The sequence below is a fragment of the Drosophila tropicalis genome, unplaced genomic scaffold (genome assembly GCF_018151085.1).
Source record: "Drosophila tropicalis isolate 14030-0801.00 unplaced genomic scaffold, ASM1815108v1 contig_593, whole genome shotgun sequence".
Taxonomy (NCBI): domain Eukaryota; kingdom Metazoa; phylum Arthropoda; class Insecta; order Diptera; family Drosophilidae; genus Drosophila; species Drosophila tropicalis.
Window position 1 is genome coordinate 22,006,551 of NW_027173070.1, and position 26,354 is coordinate 22,032,904.

A 26,354-nucleotide genomic window follows, 5' to 3' on the forward strand; every position below is an offset into this window, starting at 1 on the left:
CAACTGCTGATGTTGTTTTTTTGCCCAGTTGATGTTGTTGTTAAGGTCCAGCGGGCAAAGGACTTTCCTCCACTCACTCACTCAGTCATTGAGTGAGTCAGTCAGTTAGCCAGGTTAATGCACTGACAATTTGTTTGTCATTGTTAATGTTAATTGCTGACTGTTGTTGTTCATGTTGTTGATGTTTATGTTGACTCACTTGTGCGATAAGTGAAAAAAAGTGGCAAATATTTGTACGTAGCCCTATTTAACATGTGTTCAACATTTTGTTTTAAATAAAAACACAGTTCCAGTTGCACACTTATGAAAACAGAAATTATCGTTCCATAAGAAATTGTCTATACTCTTTGGCGCTGTATTTAAGTATTCGTTTTGCTATCAATGGTTGTTATGTCATCACAGACTATTGCCTTTTTGTTTACTAGTTTATTTAGACGATTTGGGTAACTATGAATGACTTAAGAACATGTTATACTAAAAATATGCCAGACTTTTGTCATGGTTTCTTGTACTTCTTATCACATTTTGAGTTTGAAAGCGTTTAACCAAGTTTCTTACTGTTCAGATCTGCCACTTCAATTCTTAAGAACTTGTATAGTTCTTTAATGGGCATAAGTAGACGATAAATTCGTTTAATATCACCCCCTTGGAGGACAACTAGTTAGCCCTGTGCTCCACTTTGAGCAGGTCCTTTAACTGATGGATGTGCTTCAATCTCAGGAAGTTTAAAGACCGTAAATAAGTTTTAGTATTTTGTCAACTCTTTCTGTTCTGTTCTATACAAAATCTAACTTGTTATTTTTTCTATCACCTTGTCAAAGCGATTTGCTTACTCAAGCATATAAAAATCTTTTCAAAATACAATGACATATATAACACTCACACTCTTACACACAAACACCCACTAATCACACACACACACACATAGGGAGTGAAAAACTGAACGAGCTCGGAGACAGTTTAACGAAAATTTAATCAACGCACTTTCTGTGCAAGTATGTGTGTGTGTGTGTGTGTGTGTGTGTGCCATGGACATACACGTGCGCGAATCCATTTAAAAATGCTTAGCTAACACAGTTAGAGAGAGAGAGAGAGAGACTTAGATAAAGCGAGATAGTGAGAGAGAGAGATGGAAGGGAATCAGTTTGGAGAAAAGACATTGCCAGTCAAAGACATTTGATATTTTTTAGCATTAAGGTTTATTTTACCTCTGTGTATGTGTGTGTGTACGTATGTGTGTTTGTGTGTATTTTTCTCGTGTTTCCCTTGGTTTTTCCTTCTTTTTTTTTTTTTGCTTTTCAATAACATGAAAGTTTTGTGTGTGTCTCGCTTTGCGTTGTCTTGTTTGATGGAAAATTGTAACGACATACGCAGCAAATATCTTGTTAACTCACTCTCATTCTATCAGCGAGTATTTGTGTGTGTGTGTGTGTGTGTGTGTGTGTTCCAACACCTGCCAACAACCGCAGCAGCACAGAATCTAAATGACATCAAACGTAACTGAAGAAAATTTGCCAAAGCAGCGCCAGCTCGTTTATTGATAAGAACTTGAAGTGAATTTTATTCGCCATAACAAATGGTCATGAAGAAACACACAGAAAAGTTGATCGAGAGAAATGAGGGGTGAATAGAACAGGAGCCAGACAAATCTTTAAGCACTTTAACGATGTCAATAGAATGTTGGAGAACTGAAAGGGCGCCAAGCAACTACCTGGGTAACTTGTCGAAATTTCGAAACGTCAATTTCATGTCAGTCACGTACATAATTAGCGCACAACACGTGGCTTCATAGTCAACAAAACAAATCCAAACGAACGATGCCTTCCCACTTTCATGGCCCAGAAACCCCAAAAAAAAAGTCCAACCGAAAACTACCTGTGGCTCTCACACACACACACATATACCTCCTAAACATTTGAGCCATTAAATATGCCAGCGCACAGAGTATCGAATGAAGACGGCAATGACCTCTAATTACCTACTCAACTGCAATTACACTGTGCAACAATTTTCAGGTGCTCTTTTTGAGAGATGTTGCATCACATAAGAAACTATAGATATACACCTACATACATGTGTTTATATACACTATTAAACTGATATTTAAAATAGCTCTTATAATTAACTCATAACTCTTTGAATTCATTATAGACTCATTAAACTTCGCGGGAAGAAAGGAATATCCTTTCTGTATCTATGTATGTATGTATGTATCTATGTTGCTAGCCCCGTCTCAACATTGTGGTCCCATGAAACTTGATCTCAATTGGAAAACAAAAAGATAATAATCTAGTTTTATTCCACGCCCAGATGAACAAATGAACATGACTATATCGACTCGACTTCTCATTCTGATAATGAATATGTACATACATATATGGACTTTATGGGGTCGAAAACCTCTTTTTTGAGTAAGAATACATAATCTGACTAATTTTACAATACATTTTATACATTTTCTACAAAAAGAAATCCTCTCTACGCGAAATAAGTACACGGGATTATAAACTTTTTCACCTGCAAAGGGTTTAAGTGAGCCATTTATTGTTTGGCTCCTATTGAAATTCTGATGATGTATTTGTGATGTGCCAAATTTCGTTATCAAAATATTGTTATATATTGTCAGATTTCTTATGTCAGATTAAAAGAATTTCTCATTAAACCTACTTAATTGATATTTATCCATAATTCTAGTAAGATATTACTCAATAAAGTAGCCTTTTTGATCGCTGGTGTTTATCGCGGCTACATATCTATTTGTTCCTGCTACTAATCAGATCCTACAAATTAGACATGGCAATATCGACTCGGGCTCTCACGCTGATTAAGAATACCTATATATACCTATGTACATATGGTTTGTTTCCTCCTCTGCGTTGCAAACAACTGAGCATGTTTATAAAACTCTTTAGTTGAAGGGTTTAAATTCAGTTTAAGCCAATGAAAAAGTAATTGGATATTTTTAGATTAATTTCTAATGCTATTTAAAGGAAATTCCTTCACTAAAAGTTTTGTTTTGCAGCATTTTGTTCTCTTATTTAGCTTTTAAACCTTAAAACTAAGCATCTGGGCAAGTTGCCTTGGAGGAACAAAAATGTGTAGCCAAGTATTATTTTTATCATGCCAACTGTTGCCGCATCAGAGTGGAAGCAAGGGCCATGTGTGTGGAGTAGATTAAGAATAATAGATAGAAGGGTAAAGGACTAGCTAGTTTTGTTTACTGGCAGCGTCAAATTTAGCCTTTAATAAACGCACTCAGCATGTGGTTGGACAATATTTGCTGCAACTGACAATGATTGGCCGTACATCAGCAATCAAACAAATGGAGTCAAAGGACTACCTGCTGGGATAACTGTGAATGCGACTGAAACTCGCTTGTCTATTGAGAAAGAGAGGCAGGAAGAGAGGCAGCGAGTCGTGGTCGGGTTAATTACTTAAAGCGACAGCTTGAGGGAGCAAAAGAAGCACTAGAAAATGCAAAATGACGCGTTGAGGATAAGCCAAGGAACTTTAGGGTTCAAGTTACTGATGGTTAGAGCAAGGATGCAGTTGACTGCACAGCTTGACTTGAGATGCATACATTCACACAATATATGTGTGTGTGTGAATGTGAAGATTGGATTCTATGTAGGCACTTAACATCAGCCAAGGGCCGGAACATGAAGCTCCCAGTAGGCGAAGCCAGACTGCATGCGGCGAATGTGGCATGTGGCAGCAGCCTAAGTTTTTTCTCTACCCATCCTCTTTTCTGCCAGGCGGCATTCGCTTTAGTCGCGTCTTCAACTTTAGCTATATCCTTCTCCTGGTGTTCACTGCATGATGGCGGAAACATAATATAAATAAGCAAGTGTGCAAGCGGAAATATTAAGCAACAAAGGCACCACCAACAACAATTGCCAGCAGCAGCAACAAGAGCAACATCCACAGCACTAGCAGCAGCAGCAACAGCAACAACAAATGCAGCAGAGAAACTCATTTCGTATGTCATGACTTTGCCCCGCCTGACATTTATTTATATATCATGCCGATTTCTTTCCTTCTTTCTTTTCTCATGGCGTAGCATACTTTTGTGCGCGCTGGAGAGTTGAACTGAGGCAGGCAGACGGCAGGAAGTGCTCATTGTCATACTGCCAATGGCCTAAGACTAAGAAAAACCACTCATAATTCACATCCCAAATGACAACGGAATGTCAACATTTTGCATCCGTTTCTTAAAAGAAAATTAATAGAAAAAGGGGGGAGCAAGCAAAGGAAAAAAAAAACCCATTGAAACTCGAAATGACAGAAATTTAAATACTCTTTAAGTAAACATTCGCCTACGATTCCTATGTTTGATTTATAAATGGATATACCTCTTCTAATATTTTGTTCCTTGCCTACTTTACGCTCCAATTACTTGCTTCCGACCATGTCTTGAAGTGGCTTTTCTTTTGTTGAGAACTGCTGGCATTTAGCACAGAACGGAAATCAAATAATATTTTCAAACTGATTTATGAATCTATTTAGTTCTCAGTGCTCTGGGCTCTCGGCCTTCTTCAATTTGCATGTGATTCATGCTCTGAAAACCATGAATGATTATATTTATGTTTGCCCACGATGAGGAGGAAACTCTTGCAAAAAGAAAAAAATAAATAAATAAAAGTGTAATACAAATAAAAATAATAAGTAAAAATAAATGACTTTGGTCGTTTTTTGTGTCCAGTTTTACAGAGTTTATTACAAGGCAGATTATGAGAATGCCCGAAACCGAGTTGAAGTTGAAGTTGGAGTTGGAGACTCGAATGGTTTGGGTTTGCTTTCACCGCAAAATCCTTTACGGTTTCAATATTTATTTGTGGCCTCAGCTGGCACATTTCTCAGGCCAATGCAAATTGTTTTCTAGCCACTGCCAGACATTAAGTTGTCAAACTGAAACTTGGCTTTTTCTTCTTCTTCCTTTTTCAGCTTCACAATTTTATTTGTATATCTTTTTCTTATGTACAGTTTTGCCATTTACTTAGGGAAATTTTTAAGTGTAGTATGCCAAAAGTAAAACTATTTGCAAATGCGAGCCAAGGGAAATGTCAGCGACACGTGTCCTAGACTTAGTGGACTACAGAGACGAGGGCAACACCAGGGGGGGGCCAATGGAGTGCTGTACACTAAGAACCTAGCAAATGTACTAAAGTGCCAAGTAGAAAGTGGAAAGTGAAAAGTGAAATGCGAAAACCAAAAAAAAAAAAAAAAAAAACAGAAAACAGAAAACAGAAAAAAATGTGCAAAAAAGGAAGTCAGAAAGAAAGCTAAAGAAAATAACAAAAAAAGAAGCAAACAGAAACTACATTCCACATACTAACTGTCGCTGTTTGTTATTGCTTTTTAAGGCAACGGCCATAGCCAGTTGGGTAGATGGAGCATGAAGAAAGGTAGGGCCAAAAGATTTCCATGCTCCACGCACAAAACTATGGCCAGAGGATCCGGCACGTGTCGTACAATAACAATAACAGCAGCAACAACAACTTCATCTGCATTTCTCCATCAGTGGAGGCATCCCATCGACTAGTCCTTCTCTTCTTCCTCCTTTTGGGCATCGTGCTTTTGTACGTATTGCATATTGTTCACATCCTTCTGCCGTTTTCTCTTGCATTTTGCATTTATAGGAATTATATTTTGATTCCGCAAGCTTTTGCCTTGATCTCCTGCCATATAACTACAGCAAACACAACTCACTCAGTGCGAGAGACAAAGGGAGAGAGCTTGCATTTCCTAGGAAATGGCTTTTAAAAATGGTTAAGAGGATTTTCAATAAATACGAATTAGTACAAAACATATATATGAAACCCACAAATATATTTATTTGGCAAACTTCTCTTAAAAACCTGATCTTTGGTTAGTTTCTTGGTTGTGATTTGTGGTTTATATATATATATTGGTTTTTCATCCTAATTCTCTACATTTTTTATTGCCACTCAACTCTTTAATGGAGACAAATGCATTGAAACATGTTTTATTATTCAACATTAGAATTTGTTCGCCTACCGTTTGCTACTTGCTTATCATGTTTTAGTCTGCTTTACGTTAAATATAATAAATACTAATAGCCAAAATGGGCCTGGCTCAAATAACGAATGGCCAAGAAAGAAGGAAAAGTTAGCTTCGAGAAAGTAATAATAATGAAATTGCCAGTTCAGTTTCCGTTTTCCACGCTGAAAACCAAAGCGACACAAGAAGTTGGAAATACATAAGAAACAAAAATTAAGAGTATGAGACTATTTTCCGCAATGACTTAATGTGTATACCCTTACGAACATCTGTATCAATTGACCCCCAATCAATTTTATTGCCAAGTGGATAATACACAGAACCTGAACCAGAAGAAGCAATAAAAGGTTAAAAAACTAGTAAATTATTTTAAAAATATTTTTAAGCTAGTCTTCTGCTTAAAAGACCACGAAAACATTACTTTAAAACTCTTAAAAATTTTTGAACAATTTATTCAATCATTTTAAGTTGTTTTAGTCGTCACCTTGATCAATCGATTGGACTATTTGGTTCTTTAGCACCTTCAAAAACATTCTTACCTACAATATTGGGAATTAATCTACTAAGTGTCTGTATTATTTGCAAATGCCCTTCTTTAGAGCAAAAGGACGAAGAGTATACAGAAAATCAGGCAGGCAGTCAGAACTCACTCAAGTTCATTTATTTTTATTGTTTTCGGAGCTTTCGGTGACAATTTATGGGTCAGCGGAATATATATCTACGGATACTCACACACACACACACACAAACATTGTTTTGTTTATATGTGTATATGTGAGCTGGGAATATTTCTTATTTTATTTTGAATGAAAACGGCAAGAAGAAAACTGCAGAAAGAATGAAAATTAAAGTAGGTATACCATTGAATGAGTATGAAGAAGAAATAATTTACTTTTCTTTTGCCTTGGACAGGCGAACAACATTCTATCTTATTTTGCACTAAATTTTAACAGGATTTAGCCTCGTCGCTCTTTGCTGTCATTGCTAACAAGCGGAGGACGACGACGACGACGTCGACGACGATGAAGTGTGCCCAACCGACCGCACCGAGCCAAAGGCGGAGGCAGTGGCAAGAGCCAAGGGCTAGTGACTGGCAACCATGGCCCAGAGGGCAGGGCAGTGGGCGTGGCATGTCCATGGCGAATGAGTTTTGTCGCAAATCCGCTTACGTCCACGCCGCCGCAACGCAAAATTGTGATGGCGATTCAGATGATGATGATGATGATAGGAATAGGTATAGGAATAGGAGCGGAGGGAAATGGCAGGCGATGAGTTGGTGGGTGAATAAGAATGAGGTTGGGCAGCTGACCCATGGCTATGCCCATGCTAGGGCACTGGAATTTTGTACTAGACACATAAATAAATTTCATAAATCTTTTGCACTTTAACGCTTCTGCTTTAAGCAAAGTAGTCAGGAGTGAGATTGGGTGGGTTGCCTCTGTTGTCTGTTGTCCTGAAAATGCCTCTGTGTGTACCCACTCTCTGTGTATATACACTAAAGGTATTACGACTTAGACAAGATGTTTATAACGATAAAGAAAAGTCTGCCAAAAACAAAGAATACTGACCAGGAATTTAGCCAGCAAATCGCTCCAAGATAAACTTTCAAAGCAAAGATTTAAGTGAAATGCTTTTAAAATTGAAATTTTCTCACAGTTGAAGAAATACCAAAAGGAATTTATTTGCTATATTACTGTCTAAATGCAAAGGACGAAACCAATTTCATTTTACAATATATTGTATATATATATTGTGACCGATTGAACACAACAAATTTTCACTAAAACTTTCTCTCAAGCATTAAACTACTTCAAAATTATCTACTGATTTAATTTTTTACAAATGATCAAATTACTAGAATTGAAAATTTTCATTTCTAGGTCTAAATATAATCAGAATGAATCTACTACGCAACAAATACTTTATCTATTTACCGTATGCAAGCTGTATTCGAAATCCCCTGGGTCCTACAAAGTACAAATGTCAATTATCATGAACTCTTTCAACAGGACACTTTCCGTCTTTCACATTTTTCCGTTGATTGTCCTTTTAAGTGGTTTAAACTGAGACATTTGGCGTTATCCTTTCTGCCCGCCATCCACAATAGTGTTCAATAAACTTACCATTGAGGCCATCTCACCGAAAAAGACCTATTTACATAGTTGTACGGGAATAATGGATAGATTACGGTTCCGAGTTACGAAGAACACAAAATATATATTTTTCCATTTAACAATTTACAAAAAGGCTGCTGTGTTGCCTTTCCTAACTTCATTTATGTTTTTATTTTCCTTCTTTTTATACCCTTGCAAAAAGGGTCAATTAATTTTGGTCAGAAGTGTGCAACGCATAGAACGAAGCATCTCCGATCATACAAAGTATATATATTCTTGATCAGCCATGTCCGTTCGTAGTTAGCCCCGGCCCTCTGGTTTTGATAATACCCCCTACCCCCCTTATAAATATTCTGGTTTAGTCAGTAAATGAACAATGTTTAGTTCTTTTCATTTCATTTTGTAACCAAGATAGTTCCCCACCTTGAAAACCCTTAACCCTTTGACTTTTCGAAAAGAGTCAAATCGATTCAACATTAGCACTAAGAACGACCAAATACTTTGTATGAATTTGGTTTTTTAAGTTTCCCAAATGAATAATAAAGATTAATAATAATAATTTGTATTTTTTCGAAAAGTTAATGTCATCTACCGTCTTTAAATTGTTCATATTAACTAATAAATGAAAATTTAAATTGCCAATCAATCGTTGGGGCTATTAATCCAAGCACGTAATTAAAAAATTGAATTTAATTAACATTTACTTTAAAATTGTCATTTGCATTCACGTTTTGTTTCATTTCGAATGAAGCTTGAATTAACTCGATTAAAATTGAAATATAGTTTTTTGATCTCACTTTCCGAGTTTTTTCAATCGAAATATGTACAGCGAAGCAAAATTCCTGTGATTTATAATTTTGTTTTTTTTTCTTTTGTTTTGTTTTGTGTGAGTTTTTATTGCGAAATCAACGATGGCGGCTTTGTCGGTGGCTCAAATTAATGAGATAATTGCGACGCTGAAGAATCTGAACGGTGCCAATTGTCAATTGGATGAGGAGGTGATACAACGCTTGTGCCTGCAGGCACGCGAATCATTCACACGTCAGTCTATGCTGGTCGAGCTGGATGCCCCTGTGACCATTTGCGGTGACATTCACGGACAATATACAGATTTGATGCGAATATTTAAGGCATGTGGTTGGCCGCCACATACAAATTACTTGTTTCTGGGCGACTATGTGGATCGAGGCAAACAATCCCTGGAGACGATTTGCCTGCTGATGGCCTACAAAGTGCGTTATCCGGAGAATTTTTTCCTTTTGCGTGGTAATCATGAGTGCGCCAGCATAAATAGGATCTATGGTGAGACTGCTTTAGCTAATTGTTAGTGTATAATAGATGGTTATAAGATCATAACGATTGATAGGCTTCTTTGATGAGATCAAGAGGCGCTATAATATCAAACTATGGCGCAATTTTACCGATTGCTTTAATGTTATGCCCGTGGCTGCCATTGTGGGGGAACGTATCTTTTGCTGTCACGGTGGCTTGAGTCCCAACCTCCATCAAATGGACCAAATCCGCCAACTGCGTCGTCCAAGTGAGGTGCCCTCTACTGGAGTTATGTGTGATTTGCTCTGGGCCGATGTTAACCGGTCCACCAAGGGCTGGGGGTACAACTCGCGAGGGGTGAGTTACACCTTCGATGACTTAATTGTTAAGCAGTTCATTAGAAGACACGACTTGGATTTGGTTGTAAGGGCCCATGAGGTGGTCGAGGACGGCTATGAGTTCTTTGCCGATCGCCATTTAATCACCATATTCTCGGCTCCAAACTATTGCGGGGAGATGGACAATGCTGGTGGCGTGATGAAAGTTAGTAGCGATTTAACCTGTTCGTTTTACATATTGAAGCCCTTTAAAAAAGACGAAATGTAAACGATGGGGATGACCCTGTAAATTATGGTATCATATAATAAAGTGTGTAGACAGTCCAATATCAAAACAAATTGTGAAAGAAAAAAAATCACTTGAATACGAATATGTTAGACTGAAGGACTGTTGAAAGGTCAATGGCGGGACATTGCCCCCCCATCCTAAGCCACAGAATCACCTTGGCATTGGCATTGGCATGTCAGCATCAGTTGGGCGGACGACAGGTGGCTGAATGGATAGATATATATATATTATATACATATACATATGGATGTCTTTCAGACTGGCTGGCACGCATCTTTTGATATTTCATTTGCAACTTTTGCTCAGTCAAATGAATTTTACATGCCTCTTAACTTGAACTGACTGACTTGACTCGACTTGACTTGACTTCGAGTTGCCTCTGATGCCTGATGCTGATGCTATGATGCTGATTTGCTGCAAATGAGGACTGATGCTTCTATTCTAACAACTTTGGCTGAGTTTTTTGCTTTGAATTCTCGGATTCTGTGCTCAGTCTTGCATACTAAAGTACATGGAATATCTAAAGCTAAGTCTGGGCACGCTCGAATAATTTAATACCCCGCACACATATGTATGTACATATGTAGACAAGTTCCGGCAGCCAAAAAAAAAATAGATGTACCGTCCTCTATGTGTGTTTGTGTAAGTTTTGTGATCCTGTTCCTTTCTTATGGCTTTACTCTTGGGTTCCTGGCTTTTAGCATTTGGCATGCACACAGCGTGCCATTTGACTGCAATTTAATGCGCTCTACCAACAAAACCGTTGCACGCTTTATGTTTTGCAAAATGACAAATCACATTTATTTATTTTACTGTCTAGCTATAAGCCAGGCCACTGCCTGATGCCTTATCCCCTTGGCCAAATGCACTGTACGAAAAAGGAATAAAAAACGTAAGACCTCCAAACCAAAACCAAACTATCAACTAGTCTTTTTTAATCTTTTAACAGATTCTATATTTATGCTAAAATAATTTTATTGCTATATATAAATCAAAACAATCGGTGTATTGGCTTTGCTTCAAATTTTATAATTCACTACCTACCTTGTGGTTCTCTTTTCATATTCAAATGTTTGCGTATACAAAATGTGGCACAACTTTTCTTTACGGTCAGGGGAAAACCTTTCGATGCACTTTTTTACGACTTCCGCGTTTAGAGCGGTTTGCATCCTCAATGCTGTTTAAAATTTAACAAGCTACTGATAAAGTTTAGTTCTCCAAGGAGTATATTGTGGTTAACATATGTATCTTCTGTCATTTCAATGATTGTTCGGGAGTTTTTCCTCTTAAGAAAACAATGTTTGATCGGAATTTTATATAGTCTTTCAAACTTACACGTAAACTAGACACATATAGACTGGACTATGTGTGTGGTCAATTGTTGATGTTTATGGGTCGTCAAATAAAAAAGTACCTACCGACATATCCATGTATGTATGTATGTTTTATACGATATGAAATCTCTTAAATAAAAACACTTGATTTAGTCGAGAAAGAGCTAAACCCTCGATAGATGAGATGCCTAAATGGCCTAGTCAATCAGGCAACTAAACAACGTTCGAGTCCCAGACTGGTGTATGGATGAATTCCATAGCTCCTATTGGTCGGTTGATACAACTATATCCCATACTGATAATAATAATAGTTAAGACCTCGGAATATTAAGTAGTGATGACAAAGAAATTCATTAATCGATTATTGAAGATATGATTAATCGAAGTTGATCTAGAAGATACAAAAATAACCAAAAACCATTTCTTCAAATTTGTTGAAAGTTTTCAGTACTTTTTAATACAGATAACAGTAAAGCATATGCAATTAGAAAGACAATTAATTTTTATTGGTTTAATACTGAATTAAGATTAAGTAGGATGGGCAGTGGTTAATGTGTTCCTCATTCAAATGGCACATGCTCCTGCAGAAGTCACTTTTAAGAGATCGTCACGTGTTGGGGATGTTTCATGAGACCTTTAACAGCCTAGTATTCGAATTATATTTTAGGCTTTCTAGGACATCATGTGATTTAAATAAGTACTTTATGCATTTCTTTTCTTATGTCTTTCATAACTGAATCTCAGATAATATGATTTCGGATATTAATGGGTCTTAATATTATGAACTACATAGATGAGACAATTATTTGAGAAATTTATGGTTTTTAGTCTCAGTATATGGTGACTTTGAGCAAGATAATCGATTATCGCGTATGATATAAATAATTTCGTCCTTATTAATTCTGTGCTAGCTTTTTAAATGACCATAATAATTACTTACTTTAGCCTTTCGAGCTGAGACACGACCATTGAGTAGCTGTTCTTGCCACACGTTTTTGTGGATCAACTCAGTCTTAGGTCAAAAGGGTAAGTTTAAGACTTGAATTCAATTCAATTGCATTCTGACAGTGTAGAATTTAATTGAGCCCCGTTTTTCTTCGAGTGTAGGCCGCCATGAGTAGTTACTTTAAAACATGCTTGCTGGAAAAGTTGAGCATTTTGCAGCTTAAGCTTATTCCGACATTTGACATATTGATTTAAGTTTGTTTGGAACTTAAAGTGACAAACCCGAAACCTGAAACTGAAGCTGAGTTATTGATTTAGCTAAAGAACTGTTGCTCTGACAAGGTCTGGTTGAGTTATTAAATTACACAATGAAAATTTAACTTTTCCGTCGCTGACAACCTGGCTTGCTGACTCATCTAGCCCACCTAGCCAACTCAGTCCATGCTCTCTCTCTCTCTCTCTTTCTCACACCTGTCGCTAGAATCTTTGCACCTGCCGATTTAAACTAGGTCAGTGAGAAAACTTCGAGGTGACATTATTCTGTTACCGAGTTTAATTAGCAAACTACCCAAGTCGATTGCATCTGTTCAATGATAGCAAGCGAAGAAGCTGAAAGGAAAGGTTGGTGAGTGTGGGGTGGAACAGCGATGGAATCTGATGACAAATGGCTGGCGAGATAAAGATGACTGATTGAGGATATTTTTAGGGAAAAGTTTAATTAAGAAAATGCTCGCCACTAATGACAACTAATGGGGCGACTAAGCTGATCACCTCAGCGACCAAAAAAATATGACTTTGCTGACACTCAGTAGCAACATGATCAATTTTCATTTGAGTTGGTGTGTGTGTGTGTTTGTGGGGTGTGTGGAAGGTATGTGGCAGCAACATCAGCTCGACTCAATCAAGTTAATGGCAGCCAAATGGCTTTTTGATGCGTCGTTGCTGCTACTGCTGCTGCTGCTTTTGCTGTTGCCACGCGAAATGCCTTCATAAAAAATGATTGCTACGACCCACCAGGCCAGTCTTGGCCAGGCCCCTTAATGAAAAAGCGTGGACAATTTAATGTGTATGTGTGTGTGTGTGTGTGCGTTGAGGTATAAAATGTTCACAAGTTGGCTTAGCCTCCAATTCACTGACTTTAGGGTGAGGCGTGTCCAACTTTCTTATTGACAATTTGAGCATTTTGAGGCGTTAAATTCTTATGAGGCATAAGTTGTACTGCCACCGTTTTCGTTTCGTTCCGGTTGGCCCTTTGACGTTGCCACTTCCACCCTGCCCATAGTTAATAAAAACAGGATAAAGGGAAGGGCACTTCATAAGCCCAAGTTCTTCTTTGCCTCTTTCATTGTTGCCTTTAGCATTTTGATTTGCTTTCTCTGTTGCAGCTCCAACTTCGGCCAGTTGGTCGGTCGGTCTTAACTGAAAGTCTAATCAAATTAATGGAATCTTTCCAAGGAATGTGAGTTTTTTCCTTCTTTTACCACACAATTTCTCTTTGTTTTTTTATTGGGAGGAGTTTGTACCAGAAGCTGGTAAGATTCTCTTTAAGTCATCATTCTCTAAATGCATTATGATGTACGCTGAATACCCTTGATATTTGGTTGCTATTGTTGTTGCTGTAGTTTGCGGTTAGACTTTTGTTGAATATATTAAAATTCAATTATTTGTTTCTAACTCCTCGTGGTCGTGGGTTGGCAAAGAGATTTTAATTAATTGCATAATCACTCAAACAAAACCGCAATTCTTCCACACTTTCCACTCCTTTCCCCCTTCTCTCTCTCTCTGTCACTGTCTCTCTTTCTTCTCTGTTGGCTTTGTCGTCTCAAGAGCAAAACTTGGTAAAGAAACAATCAAAATTCCTACTCTGACTTACTTCAACTCCCATCCCTTCCATCTACATACATTTTGCCTCATCCTGCTGAATGTGACAATTGTACAAGTGTTTTTAATATTTAATTGCTTTTTAAATGAGTCTGAGACCAAGTATTTGATTTTATTTGATGATGTAAACGCTACTAAAGGCACGTCCACCATTGCCAGGCGCCAGTGGAGCAGCAGCACCAACTCTGGCAACGACTGGTGGCAACTTTGCAAATTATTCAAAGCGCCAACAGCAGCGCAAAAGTAAATGTCCCAAGTGGCAATTTATCAATTAAAATTCTGCTTAACTACCAGAATGCCAAGGGAATGTCCTCGTCTCCTTCTCTACCTTTCTATACAGCCGTAGCATAAGAAAAAACAAAAAACAATATACAAAAATAAGTGAAAGAGAGAAAGAGAGCGAAAACAGTCGTCACAACAAGCATTTGCTATGAGTCTGCTTCAGGGCGCCACCCTCCAATTCCACCTCCACTTGCCACTTGGCACTTTGCCACAGTTAATGTCTACTTAGTTCATCCGCCTCCTTCTGCCCTCTCTCTCTCTCTCACTCTATCCCACTCCTTCGCGACGCTTCAATATGCTGGCCGCTGCATCTACTGTCATCCGATGCGTGCTTATATCATTGCTGCCACTCACTCGATCTACCTGCTACTATCAAGTGGTCCTTTTTATTTTAATCAAAGTCCAATGGCAATAAATGGATAAACAGCAGAAGGACCCTGGTAATTAAATCAAGACTCAAGAAAGCAAAAAAACAGAAATCAATAAATATTTACTCACTCCTCAATCCGACGTCGAGTTTTATTACTCTTGAGTCTCTTGAAACTTAATCAAGTCCTAGAACCAAAGTGAATTCTTCTTAAAGAGCTAATCATGAAGCGCAGTTTCTGCTGCAATTGAGAAATAAAATAGTTGGATTTTTATATCAATAAGTTAATAGTAAAAGATTATGGTTCTTACCTATAAAAATGTTAAGAAATACATTGCTTATACAGTAGGGAATATATATTTTATATAAGGAATAAAAACAATTTCAAAACTTGCATATTTTCTGAGTATTTTTGCTTTATCCGAAAACAATACCAAAGGACATTAGATGCAAATTTAATTATCTACCTAATTAGAGCGCCTAATAGAAAGAATTTTAAGTAGATTTCTAAAATGTTTCCAATAAGTTTTCGAAAATCCTTTCTGATAACTCTCAGTTAGTATGCCAGAGTAAAGTTTAAAATGTCAAAGTCAGTTCGTCCTGGGTTTGGATAAGCTGTTTCATTCATTGAAATATTTTGATATTCTCGAAAATATTGTGATGTACATATACATACATATATTTGTTTCGCCCCAAATGATCGATATGCAAATGCAAATTTAATGTATTTTTCTTTCAAACACTTTCGTTAGCTTTAAAAGCAATTCACTTATGATTTGGCTTTCATCTCTTTTGCTCTTGTCGTTTAGGGCTTTTTCGCAACTGCATTACCACTACATTACACACACGCACACCTCGAACACACACACAAACACACACACACACATACATTCAAATACATACGTATGTATGTGTGTATATGCAGACAGGCCGCGAGGGCGTCGTCTCAATTGCATGGAAATTTGCATAAGTTGCCATCTGTCGTCTGCCAGAGATTTTGCTTCCGTCTCCGCTTCGCATCTACCGGAGATCTACCACGTATCCATCGACACATCTACATACATATATACATGTATATGTATATGTATATATACCAAATGCACTTTAGCAAAATTTAATGAGATAAATCCTAAGCGGTAGTTTTATTTCCATCTATGTGAGGAACAAAGAGGCGACTTCTATTTTTTAACGCATGTCGGATAGAAAGCAAACAAAAAAAAAAAGGAAAAGCGGAAAAACCGAGAATTTCCTTTTAACGTCTTTTTAGATATATTCTTGTTTTTTTTTTTTTTTTTGTTTTGCTTTTTATTCATGTAACTGGGAAAAAAGTTGAGTAAATATTTGTCGAAACTCCCCCATGCAAATCTCAATGGCGCTTAACCTCAAAGGGGAGGCAATGCAATTGGAACAACAGCAACAGCAGCAACAGCCACTAAACAGAATGCAATTTGCTTGTTTGACCCAAATTGTTGTGAGATTTGCTTTTCACCATTTGCGTGCAACGAAGTTTATCTTTTAGCAATTGTGCCGGCAGCGCCAACATCGGTTCATCCTGTCGACCTGGACCCCATTCTGGGCCCAAGCCCTCTAGACGAAGACACGAACACAGAGATAGAGGACCATTGCCAGGATAACAATGAAGCGTTACTTTCACTTTCTCCTTTGTTTGGCTGGTGGCAGCTGCATTGCATATTTTCCTTGCACTCACTTTCTTTTCTCTTACTTCCTCTGCCATTCTCTTGACTGGCAAAGAGCCTTCTCTTGTACATGGCATCTTCGCCTTGGCTTTGGTGCCAGACACCTGAGACTTTAGCCAGGCACGTTTTGCATTTTCGGCTACCCGATTATTGGCACTTTAAATGTTAACTTTGCCTCACTGAACAATTGATATAAAAAGCCAACTGAAAATGTATTGTAATTCGGTGAGCAGCTCACCTTCGTGCCATTCTATTCAGTTTACGATTTAGTTAAAGCCAGGTTAAGTAAAATATTTTGTTATTTTTTTTCTTTTTGTTTCTTTTTGGTTTTTACTTGTTTTTCCGTTGTGAGAGAGAAAAAGTTTGATAAGATGCCCGTGGGCGAAAGCCGTGTAAAACTTGTGACCTTTGTGGCTGCTTTTGCTGCCTGTTACTGCTGCGATTACTGCTGCTGCTTTTAATTTCCTTTAGGAATTTAGCCAAGTTAACATTTTGCCGTCTGCCGGCTGTGGCCTCTCTCACATGGCTTTGGCCATGTCTTCCAAAGACGGAGTTGCGCCGACTCTTTGGCTAATAAGCCTCAGTTATGTGCTAAATTATTTACATTTATTGAAAATCCCACACAATCTGGCCCCCATCCTCGCCCAGCTCTTAGCTCGCAGTTCTACCTGGCACCGGGAGTCTTGTACATGTTTATAATTTATTTAAATAAGCCCCTATGACGTTTTTAATTCACTGACAATGATGGCAACCAAGCAGCAGCGCCAAGTAAGAGCCAAGTAGGAGGTTTGTGGGTGCAAAAAGTCGTCTACCTACATATACGTATATGTATATAGCTATATGGTGGGTAAATGTTCCCACAACCTTTGCCATGAAATAATTTGAATATTTTTAACATAAAAACAAGCGCTCAAAACAAAATCAACAAACAACAAGAACAGCAACAGTCGTGCGTAAATGGCAGAGAATGGAGTCAGCGAGGGTGAATGGAAGTATTGCCAAGGACTTCTTCAAGGCTTCTTCCCACACTCCCAGTTTAAAGTCAAATATGAAACGAATTCGTCAAATACTCTAAGGAGTTAAATAGACACCTATACATATCAAATCATAGATAAAAATAACAAAAGTTCTCATCCTATTCCCCACTTTATTATAAATATTATATAAGATTTTCATAGAAACAATGTCAAATTTTAAGTACATCGACAAAAGTATCTTCGAAAAAGAGTATCAAATTTCATAGACAGTGAAAGAAATTATAAAAAATTTGCTGATTAAATATACGTAAACATGACCAATACTAACTACCTTAAAAATGTTAAAAAGGATTTGATGATTTAGTTATTAAACAGACTAATTAATATTTTAATCAATCTTTCGTTGTAATGAGAACTAGAAACCAAACTTTGTTAAAGAGGAAATTATGACTGAAAAGGATAGATATTCCTAATATATATTATTATTGTCAATCTTTGCTGATGATCTTAAGATAGAAGAAGATTCGAACTCGAAGATGACAAGCTTTAGCTTTAACTTTTAGTTAAGTTTATATAGTACATTTAACTAAGAAATTATGTTACAATATTTAAAGTTTCAAAGATATAAAAAAATACTTGAGTGCTCTGTTAACAGTGGTGAATAATACTTCCTTCTACAGGGAAAAGTATCTATGTTTTAGGAGATAAAATTTCTTTATTTCTCGCTTCTACCAGTTTTGAGAATCACTTAGGACAAAAATAATATATATTTAAACCACTTTCAAAATGAGAATAAATATAATCTACTTTATTTTCTATAGAAAGATTTATATATGTATGTATGTATGCAGTTAAATGTTTTATTACGCATACGTACTGTTAGCCATTAAAGATTCATACTGACAAACGTAAGTCGTCTCTTCGTAGTCTTGGCAAACTTTTTTCGTGCAGTGTACTAAACGACAATGGCAACATCAACAGCAAGAGCAACAGCAGCATAAAATAAAGGTAAGCAAAAATCTTGTCGCACATAACAGCACACAAAACAGCACGAACAACAACATCAGCAATAGCAGCAACAACGAAAAAAAAAAAAAAAAAAAAAAATGTTTCATAATTTTTCACGTGGAATTTTGCAGCGTAATTTCTCTCAATTTTGGTTTGCTTGGTTTGGCTCTTCATGCCGCTGCCCTCTTGCCGCATTTAATGTTGATGTTGCTGTCGGTTGCTGTCGATGTTGGTGCTGCTCCACGGTTGCTGCTGTGGTTGTTGTCGCTGTCGTGCTAAATGTCAACGGGCGGCCAGGCAGGCGACATCTACACGTAGGCAACATCATCTCCATCTCCGTCTCCATCTCCTGCATTTAATATTCGGGCGGGCTGCCTGGCAAATAATATGCCTGATGATGATGATGACGCAAGGTTGCAAGTGAGACAAAATGGGGGGAATGGCCGGCGGAAGATGGAGTAAAACGTGGGAATGTTGCCTTCAAAATGTATTCACTGTAAAAATTAGCATATTTAATGCGAGCAGCACGTTAGGTTATTAGAGACACATTCTCATCGTTGTTGTCGCCAGAGCTGAGGGCTGAGAGCTGAGAGCCGGTGCCAGAGCCAGAGTCGCCACTGTTGTTGTTGCTATTGTGGTTGTTGTCATCGTCATGTTGTTGCAGCAGCATGTAAAACAATCATACGCCCCCGTACACACATACACAGAGAGACACAATGTCCCTACACTCGAACACACACACACACACACATAGATACACAAATGTTAACTAAGCAGCAGCAGGACTGAGTTTTGCATAATGTCTCCTTACAGGCAAAACTTCTTATAGCTCTAAAGCAGAGCAAGCAATGAGCTTGTAAGCTACTTAGTTTTTATTACACATTGCCGCATTGTTTTCCTCTTTGGCTTCGTCGTCGTCATCGTCATCGTCATCGTCTCCGTCTTCTTCTTGTGATGCTTTGTGCCACCATTTCTTCGTCCTCCATGCGATTTATCCTCTTGGCTTGGCAATTTGTGTGCCTTAGATTTTTTTTCTTTGGCAATTTTTCATGGCACTCACAAGTGCAAATTGCATGAAATGTTTCTCTCGTCAAGAGCTGAGCTCAGCCGTGATTGTCGTGTGAGCTCTTTAAATAATAAATATGCTTTATATATGTATATATAAACGATATCCACACACTGTCATATACACATACATACATACATATGCAATAATAATCGTAACCGTTGCCCATGGCTGTGGCAGGTGGCAGCAAAAATGCAAAACCGTAGCAAAAACCGCCAACAACCACCCACAAGCCACGTGACCCACCAATAACCCACGACGACCCCACGAACCGACGATCCCAACGCCTGGCAGTTACACGTGTTTGCTTCTGACACATGGCAGTGCAATTTTAAGTGCTCCGATAAGGCACAGACAGCCAGTGAGTCAGTCCGTCAGTCCGTCAGTCAGCCGGTGTCGGAATGCCCGACAGTCAGCCAAATAGCAGCACCGGCAACCAGCAACGGACACAACAACAACAAGATTTTTGTTGCCGCCTGTCTGCCACATTTTTCCATGCGATGTGCCGCGGCGGTCGCGAAATCTGTCCCAATCTCACGTGAGTGTGTGTGTGTGTTTGTGTGTGCAGCATTGTGTGTGTCCTGTAGATGTTATCAATCATGGTTTTTGGTGTGGATAGTTGCGGATAGCACGCGGTCAGTTGTTGGCTTACAATGCTGTTGGCCCCTTTCTTTCGTTTTGTTCTTCTTCTCATTCGTTGGCTCCTCTTTAGCCCGTTCTGTCGGCTTTCATGTCATTCTCAGCTGCTCATTAACGTTTTAACGCACAATTTAATTCATTTACCATATTAAATGTTGAGTAAATAAACATTTTCATTTACTTGAATCAAGCGCTTGCAATTTATTTAACTTTTTTTAAATTTCATAAACAAGAATGTTCGAAAAAATTGTTGTAAACAATATAAAAGTCATTACCAGAGGGAACAGAGCAAACTCTTGCAGAAGCTCTTTTTTTATGTTTTAAAGATAAAAAGTAAAATTAAAACCAATTGTATCAAATTTGATCTTTGTCTTCAGATATACCATAGTTGATTCAAATAAATCAAATACCGCAAATTGATAACTTTATTCTAGAAAATTTTGTAGAATTTGGTCATCTTACAGGTAAAACTCCCTTTTGAGAGGTTCATTAAATACTAAATAAAAGTTGTTAATACAAGTTGCATGTTAAATTTATATAATCTATGCTCAGTGAAGACTTAGAAAGACTATAAGAATACCTATATACTAATGAAAAACTTAATCGAACATTGCATAACATTCGTGTTCAGTCTTAAGGACTTAACTACAATTGTTATGACCATATAAATAAGCAATTCAACTAATTGCAGAGGAAAACATAAAATAGACGAAATGAAAACATAAATCTATTGGTATACATATAGACATAAATATGTATCTTCTTATCCATCTCAAACATTTTAATGTGAAATCTTTTTCTCGTCGTCGCTTCGTTTCAACGATTATCCCATACTCTGATTGTTTCTTTTTTATGGCCACTTTTTATTTGAACAACATGTTCTGGCTGGCCACTAGAAAAAGAAAAAAAACTGTACATAAAAAACAAGAGGAAAAAAAGCCAACAAAAAGAAAAGGAGAGAAAAAACTTTATGCGTTTTTCTATTTGTTTGCAATTTTTCATGTAACAATATTTTGTTCGTCTGCTGTGCAGCTGTTTTCGTTGTTAAGGTGCCAAAAGCGTTTAGACGTTTAGCAACATCATTTCCACCCTCTTCCCCTCGCCATAATCCACCCTTACCTTACCCCGTTTTAGCCATGGACGAGTTAAGGCAAAGGGTAAGCCTTTCCCTCGGGTGTGCGTGTGAGTGTGTGTGTGTATCTGTGTGTCCATAAGCATCTCAATCTTTGTATGTGGCCATGGCACGGCTCGGTTTATATGTATGTCTTTTTTTCTTGTTTTTCTGGTTGTTTTGTCGCTTTTTTTGCTCTTTGCTGCTAGTAGAGACTTTTGCAACATTACACAAGTTGGTACAGCTTCAGTTCCATATCCTCCTTCTGTATCCTGTGCACCGTGTCTAAAAATACTTGCTACGCTGCTATTTGGAGCAAACACTTTGTGCGCCAGTTGCTCCTCCTCTTTGTCGTTGTTATCCTTTGTAGATCTTTGTCGTTTGCTGTTCCCAATACTCTTGCCAAATGGCTATATTCCATTTTACAATGCAGTGCAGCCACCTCAAAACTTTATTTGTTCTTGATGAATTGTTACAGTCGCAATAGAGTTTTTGGTTGGTTTATTTCTCGTCCATCTGTTCTCACTAGTCGTAACAATTGTAAGAAACGTAGACCTTAGAGGTGTGTGACAATCATCAGAAGCAGGAAAAGCTCTGACTATGTTTCTCTTTTGGGATATTAACCAACTTTGACTTGTTTAATTAATGATAGCTCCTAGTTTTTTTTAAAGAAGTAATCTAAACTTGGGTTTTAAATAAAATGATTTAAAATTATCATAAATCATATTTTAAAACAATATTGATATTCGCGTTAATATTAAAGAAAATATGAATCAGTCAAATATTATTAACAACTTCATCAGACTTGATGGACTACACCATAAGGACTTCACCCCTAATCATTGCTAAGAGTTTTAGAATTAGAATTTTATATATAAAACAATTTAAGAAATTTGTCGTTTGGACTTTAAATCGATAAGGATTTTTTTAACAAACTTTAAACTTTCAGCTTCTTAGCTACTATTAATGTTGAAATCTTAAATTGGAATGCCAAAATCTTAAATTTGATATAAAAAGGCTTAGATTTATTGTTAGATAAAAAAAAAGAAACATTTATTTTTAATGAATTTCTTTCAATTGGATTGCGCTACCAAGACTTCATATAAAGTCTCATCATACACATTGTTATAGATGGATATTAAGAAAATCTGTCTACCTCGAACTCAAAAATGGATTAAAACTTTCCATAGCGAAAAAGTTAGAATCTAACTGGCAAGAGTATAAAATCTTTGGTACGCTTGAAGTTTTATTTTAACGTTTTGGGTTTTTTGTTGCTTTGCTGGCACGCAATGCTCCTCCTTGTTAGTGTGCAAAAATTGTGAAGTATTTTTCTTCTTTTTAGAATTCGTTTTTTTTGTTTTTCCCCTATTTTTGTCAACAAAACACATGGCTTGACTTTGCTAACCAAAAACGGAATTCGAGACTAGCAAACAAAGGCAAATGGTGCAAAGGGACAGACAGAGGGTACAGAGAATGGGGGGTGGGGAGATGGTAAAAGAAAAGCATGGGAAATTTTCTACTTAAGTTTTGTTGGGGAAATTGTTTATAATGCCACTCGAATTGCAGTCGCTTTTAAGGGAATCAAATAATAGTACACACATACAGACAAAGCCAAATAGATCCAAGCAGAACGTAAGTTAGAAATTAACTAGAGAAATTTGAGTGCCAGTTGACTTCTGAACAAAGTTTCTTTCCAAATCGTTAACCTCAGCTGTTTTGATTTGATTTGATTAGATTTCTTAGATGATTGATACTCGAATGCAGTTGCCCCGCAGCTGTCAGAATCTAGTTGAATACATATGTACATATATTTTTTTCGATTTACTTTGAAAGCGAATTTCATAAAAGTTTGGTAAATTTCATTATTTACAATTCAGATATGGAATGATAAATATATATATATATATATATATGTTTGTATATTTGCTGCTTGAAAAGTCAGCAAGTGTGTTTGCGCAATGCTTTTTGAATTTTGTGGGCAAATAGAAACGACCAAATACCGAATATCAAACATGAGATACCAAATGTGTGTATAGAAAGATGGTGTGGTCGTGACGAAGAGGGTGGTGTAGAGGGGAATGGGGTAACAAGACTTAAACTGAAATTCAAATAATGTCAATAGTGTGGCTCAAAGCCCAACAAAGAACGTAAAATTACATTATAAATGAAAATCCTTATAAGCAAATTGATTTCCCATGTTAAATATGAATCGGCAGATGCATGTGTGTGACTAAGGGGATATGTGTGTGTGTGCACGGACAGACAAGTGATAATGGCAGTCATCGTTGGCATAAGTAATTGCAATCTACCATCATGAACAGCAGTAGAAGCAGTAGAAGCATCTACAAAAGCTTAAATACAGAAAATTACAAGCATTTAGTCACAGCATACAAATAAACAAACAAGGACATGCAACATACACACACATGCACACGCACACACATACATTTGCATAGCGTTTTCAAACGTGAATAATGCATATCCTTAATGGCTGGGATTACGACCAGTGGCCTAATGAGCATAAGAGACTGACCAACTGACATAAATAAAACACCTTAGGCCTCCCCATGAATGCCCATGACTCGTGATTATGATCATCACCACATTTGGATGGACTACAGATACCAAAATTATGTATGTATTTAGATGCTTGTACCAGAGGCAATGAATGTGATTTGTGTTGTAATTGCAATTTAACTAACACACACACACACAGACACATACACACAAATCATAAAATGCATAAGCAACACCAACAAACATGACCGATAACAATGTTGCCAGCCCCAACATGCATGACAAATAAACCAAATGGAAAATCTGTTGATGCCTAAAAACCATTCACATCAACATCAGCAACAGCAGCAGCAGCAGCAGCAGCCTCACCATTCGCATCAGCTTCAGCATCCGCATCATCAGCATCCGCATTCTCATACACATGACAGCCAGTGATATAGAGAGAGATATGCATGCAAAATCGATGACGACGATGATGACGCAAAAGGGTTAGCATTTAGTTTAGTTATGTACTCTCCCACTCCACCCCACCCTATTTAAAGGCCGTCCTGCAACCCCATGGCCAAACCAGACAACTGAAGTGTTGAGCAATTAGCAATCGAAGAGAATTGGTTGGTCTCTGGGAACGCTGTCAAAGTTGCATGCAAAATGCAACGACTATAGGGCTTCGGCTTAGGCTTAGGTTCGGGCATAGAATGCGGCAATGCAATCTAATTGAAATGCTGAGCCTTATCAAATTATTTACCATGCTAGGGCCAGCAAAACCAATTGAATGCTCACTTCTTCTTCCTTACACTGCTCGAAAAGAACATGCACACATACATACAGAAGTATAAGGCAAATGAATTGTCATTGACAGATATGGGAATTGTGTCCAAAAAGGATTAAAATCAAATCAATTTTAATCAGAATTGTGCTACATTTTGACAAACAGGACCTGGGATACCATTATCTATCTTCTTCATTAAATCCTTTTTGAGGTCGGAAAAGGCAGAGAGTGAGACATAAATACAAGTATTTACAAAATTTTCAAAAATATTAAAAAAGATGAAACTTTTTTCGGGAGCAAATTTCTTGATTCTTCACAAAAAATTAAATGTTAGCCCCAGTTTATGATGCTCTCTTAAAGCAATCAATACAATTAAATGTTGAAAGTAAAAGATAATATTTTAGTACTTATTTGTAAGATCATTATACCATCAAGCCAAAAGAACTCTTTAATAACTTTCCAACTCACATACATGTTTAAAAATAAAGGTAAACAATCAGCTATGAATCTGTATGGTACTGTAAGTTCTCTAAGTTTATCTTAAACTAATTTGATTGAGATTCATATTGATATATGTTGAGGGAAGTTTAATTTTTAAGAGAAGAATTCAACTCATTCAGTCTGCTGAAGTTGAAATGGCTGTTAATGGGCTATGATATAAATTATTGACTTCAAGCCTTTACTTTATCCTTTACTACAAAAAGATGAAAGTTTATCTATAATCCAAATGTTTATCTGACAAACTACAAGCCATAATCGAATAAGAACTCATACTTCTCTTATCCACAAGGTTGCTTTAATTGGTTTCAGTGAACAAATATATAGATGTATGTGTGTATCTATGTCGGGAATTTTTTACATTTCATTTCAAATGCCACCCGTTTTATCAATATGGTTTGTGTTTTGTTTTGCTTATATATTCTTTTTTGTTTCTCTGGTGCTGTTGATGATTTCGTTTCAATAAATTCAATTTTAATGAATTGAAATATGCAAATATTCGTTTGGTCAGCTGCTGCTGCTGCTGCTGTTGCTGCTTGTGTTGCATGCAACAAACAAACAACAATTTGTATTGTTTCATTTTTTTCTCACGCATTTGCCATGAATTTAGACAGTTTAATTTTACAATTGATTGAAAGCCAAATGAAATGTAATCTGTGATGTGCACACAGACGATTTGTTGAAAGAAATATTTGATCAATTTTATATGTGTCTATAGATATAGGAAATCAAGCAATTTAATTAAAAGTAACTCAGTGTAAACTCTTGCTGGATTGGTCTCTGCCTTTGTTGTCAAAAAATTATTGTTCAACATTCTGGGGGGGGCTTTTTTTGGTATGAAACCCCTTTCATTTTTGCTTTATGTATGTACTTTGTACAATAAGTTTCTGTTTTCTGTGTTTTCTTCTATAAATGTATCTATTTGGTTATTATAAATAATCCACACTGCATGAGATTTGTGTTTTGGAATGTATCTGAAAGTTGTAGATTTCCATAGTTTCGAGTGGTGCTTATGGGCTTTCTATGCAAATAAACGTTTTCTATGTGTGTGCACACACAAATAAGCATAATAAAATTGTATGTTGTCTTTCTTGGCAAATATATACATATACAAATAAATGTACATACATATTTATATAGAGTATGTATATAGAAAAACCAGAGCGAGTCCAGACAAAACGAATATGGCGACAGTCCTACATCTCCTCTGCCACGTTGCCCTACCACGC

The 26,354-nt window shown here is 37.1% G+C and overlaps 1 protein-coding gene across 1 annotated transcript; it reads left to right on the plus strand.

Annotated features, from left to right (window-relative positions):
* Positions 1-8,891: 8,891 nt before the first annotated feature.
* Positions 8,892-10,084, plus strand: PpY-55A (Protein phosphatase Y at 55A). Its single transcript, XM_068289022.1, has 2 exons — positions 8,892-9,437; positions 9,502-10,084. Exons 1-2 carry the CDS (start codon positions 9,047-9,049, stop codon positions 10,011-10,013), a joined length of 903 nt encoding a protein of 300 aa, XP_068145123.1. The 5' UTR covers positions 8,892-9,046; the 3' UTR covers positions 10,014-10,084.
* Positions 10,085-26,354: the final 16,270 nt, after the last annotated feature.

Coding starts and splice junctions, on each gene's coding strand:
- PpY-55A (XM_068289022.1), top strand. CDS start 9,047: ATGGCGGCTTTGTCGGTGGCTCAAATTAATGAGATAATTGCGACGCTG. Junction 9,438..9,501: donor CAGCATAAATAGGATCTATG/GTGAGACTGCTT, acceptor AACGATTGATAG/GCTTCTTTGATGAGATCAAG.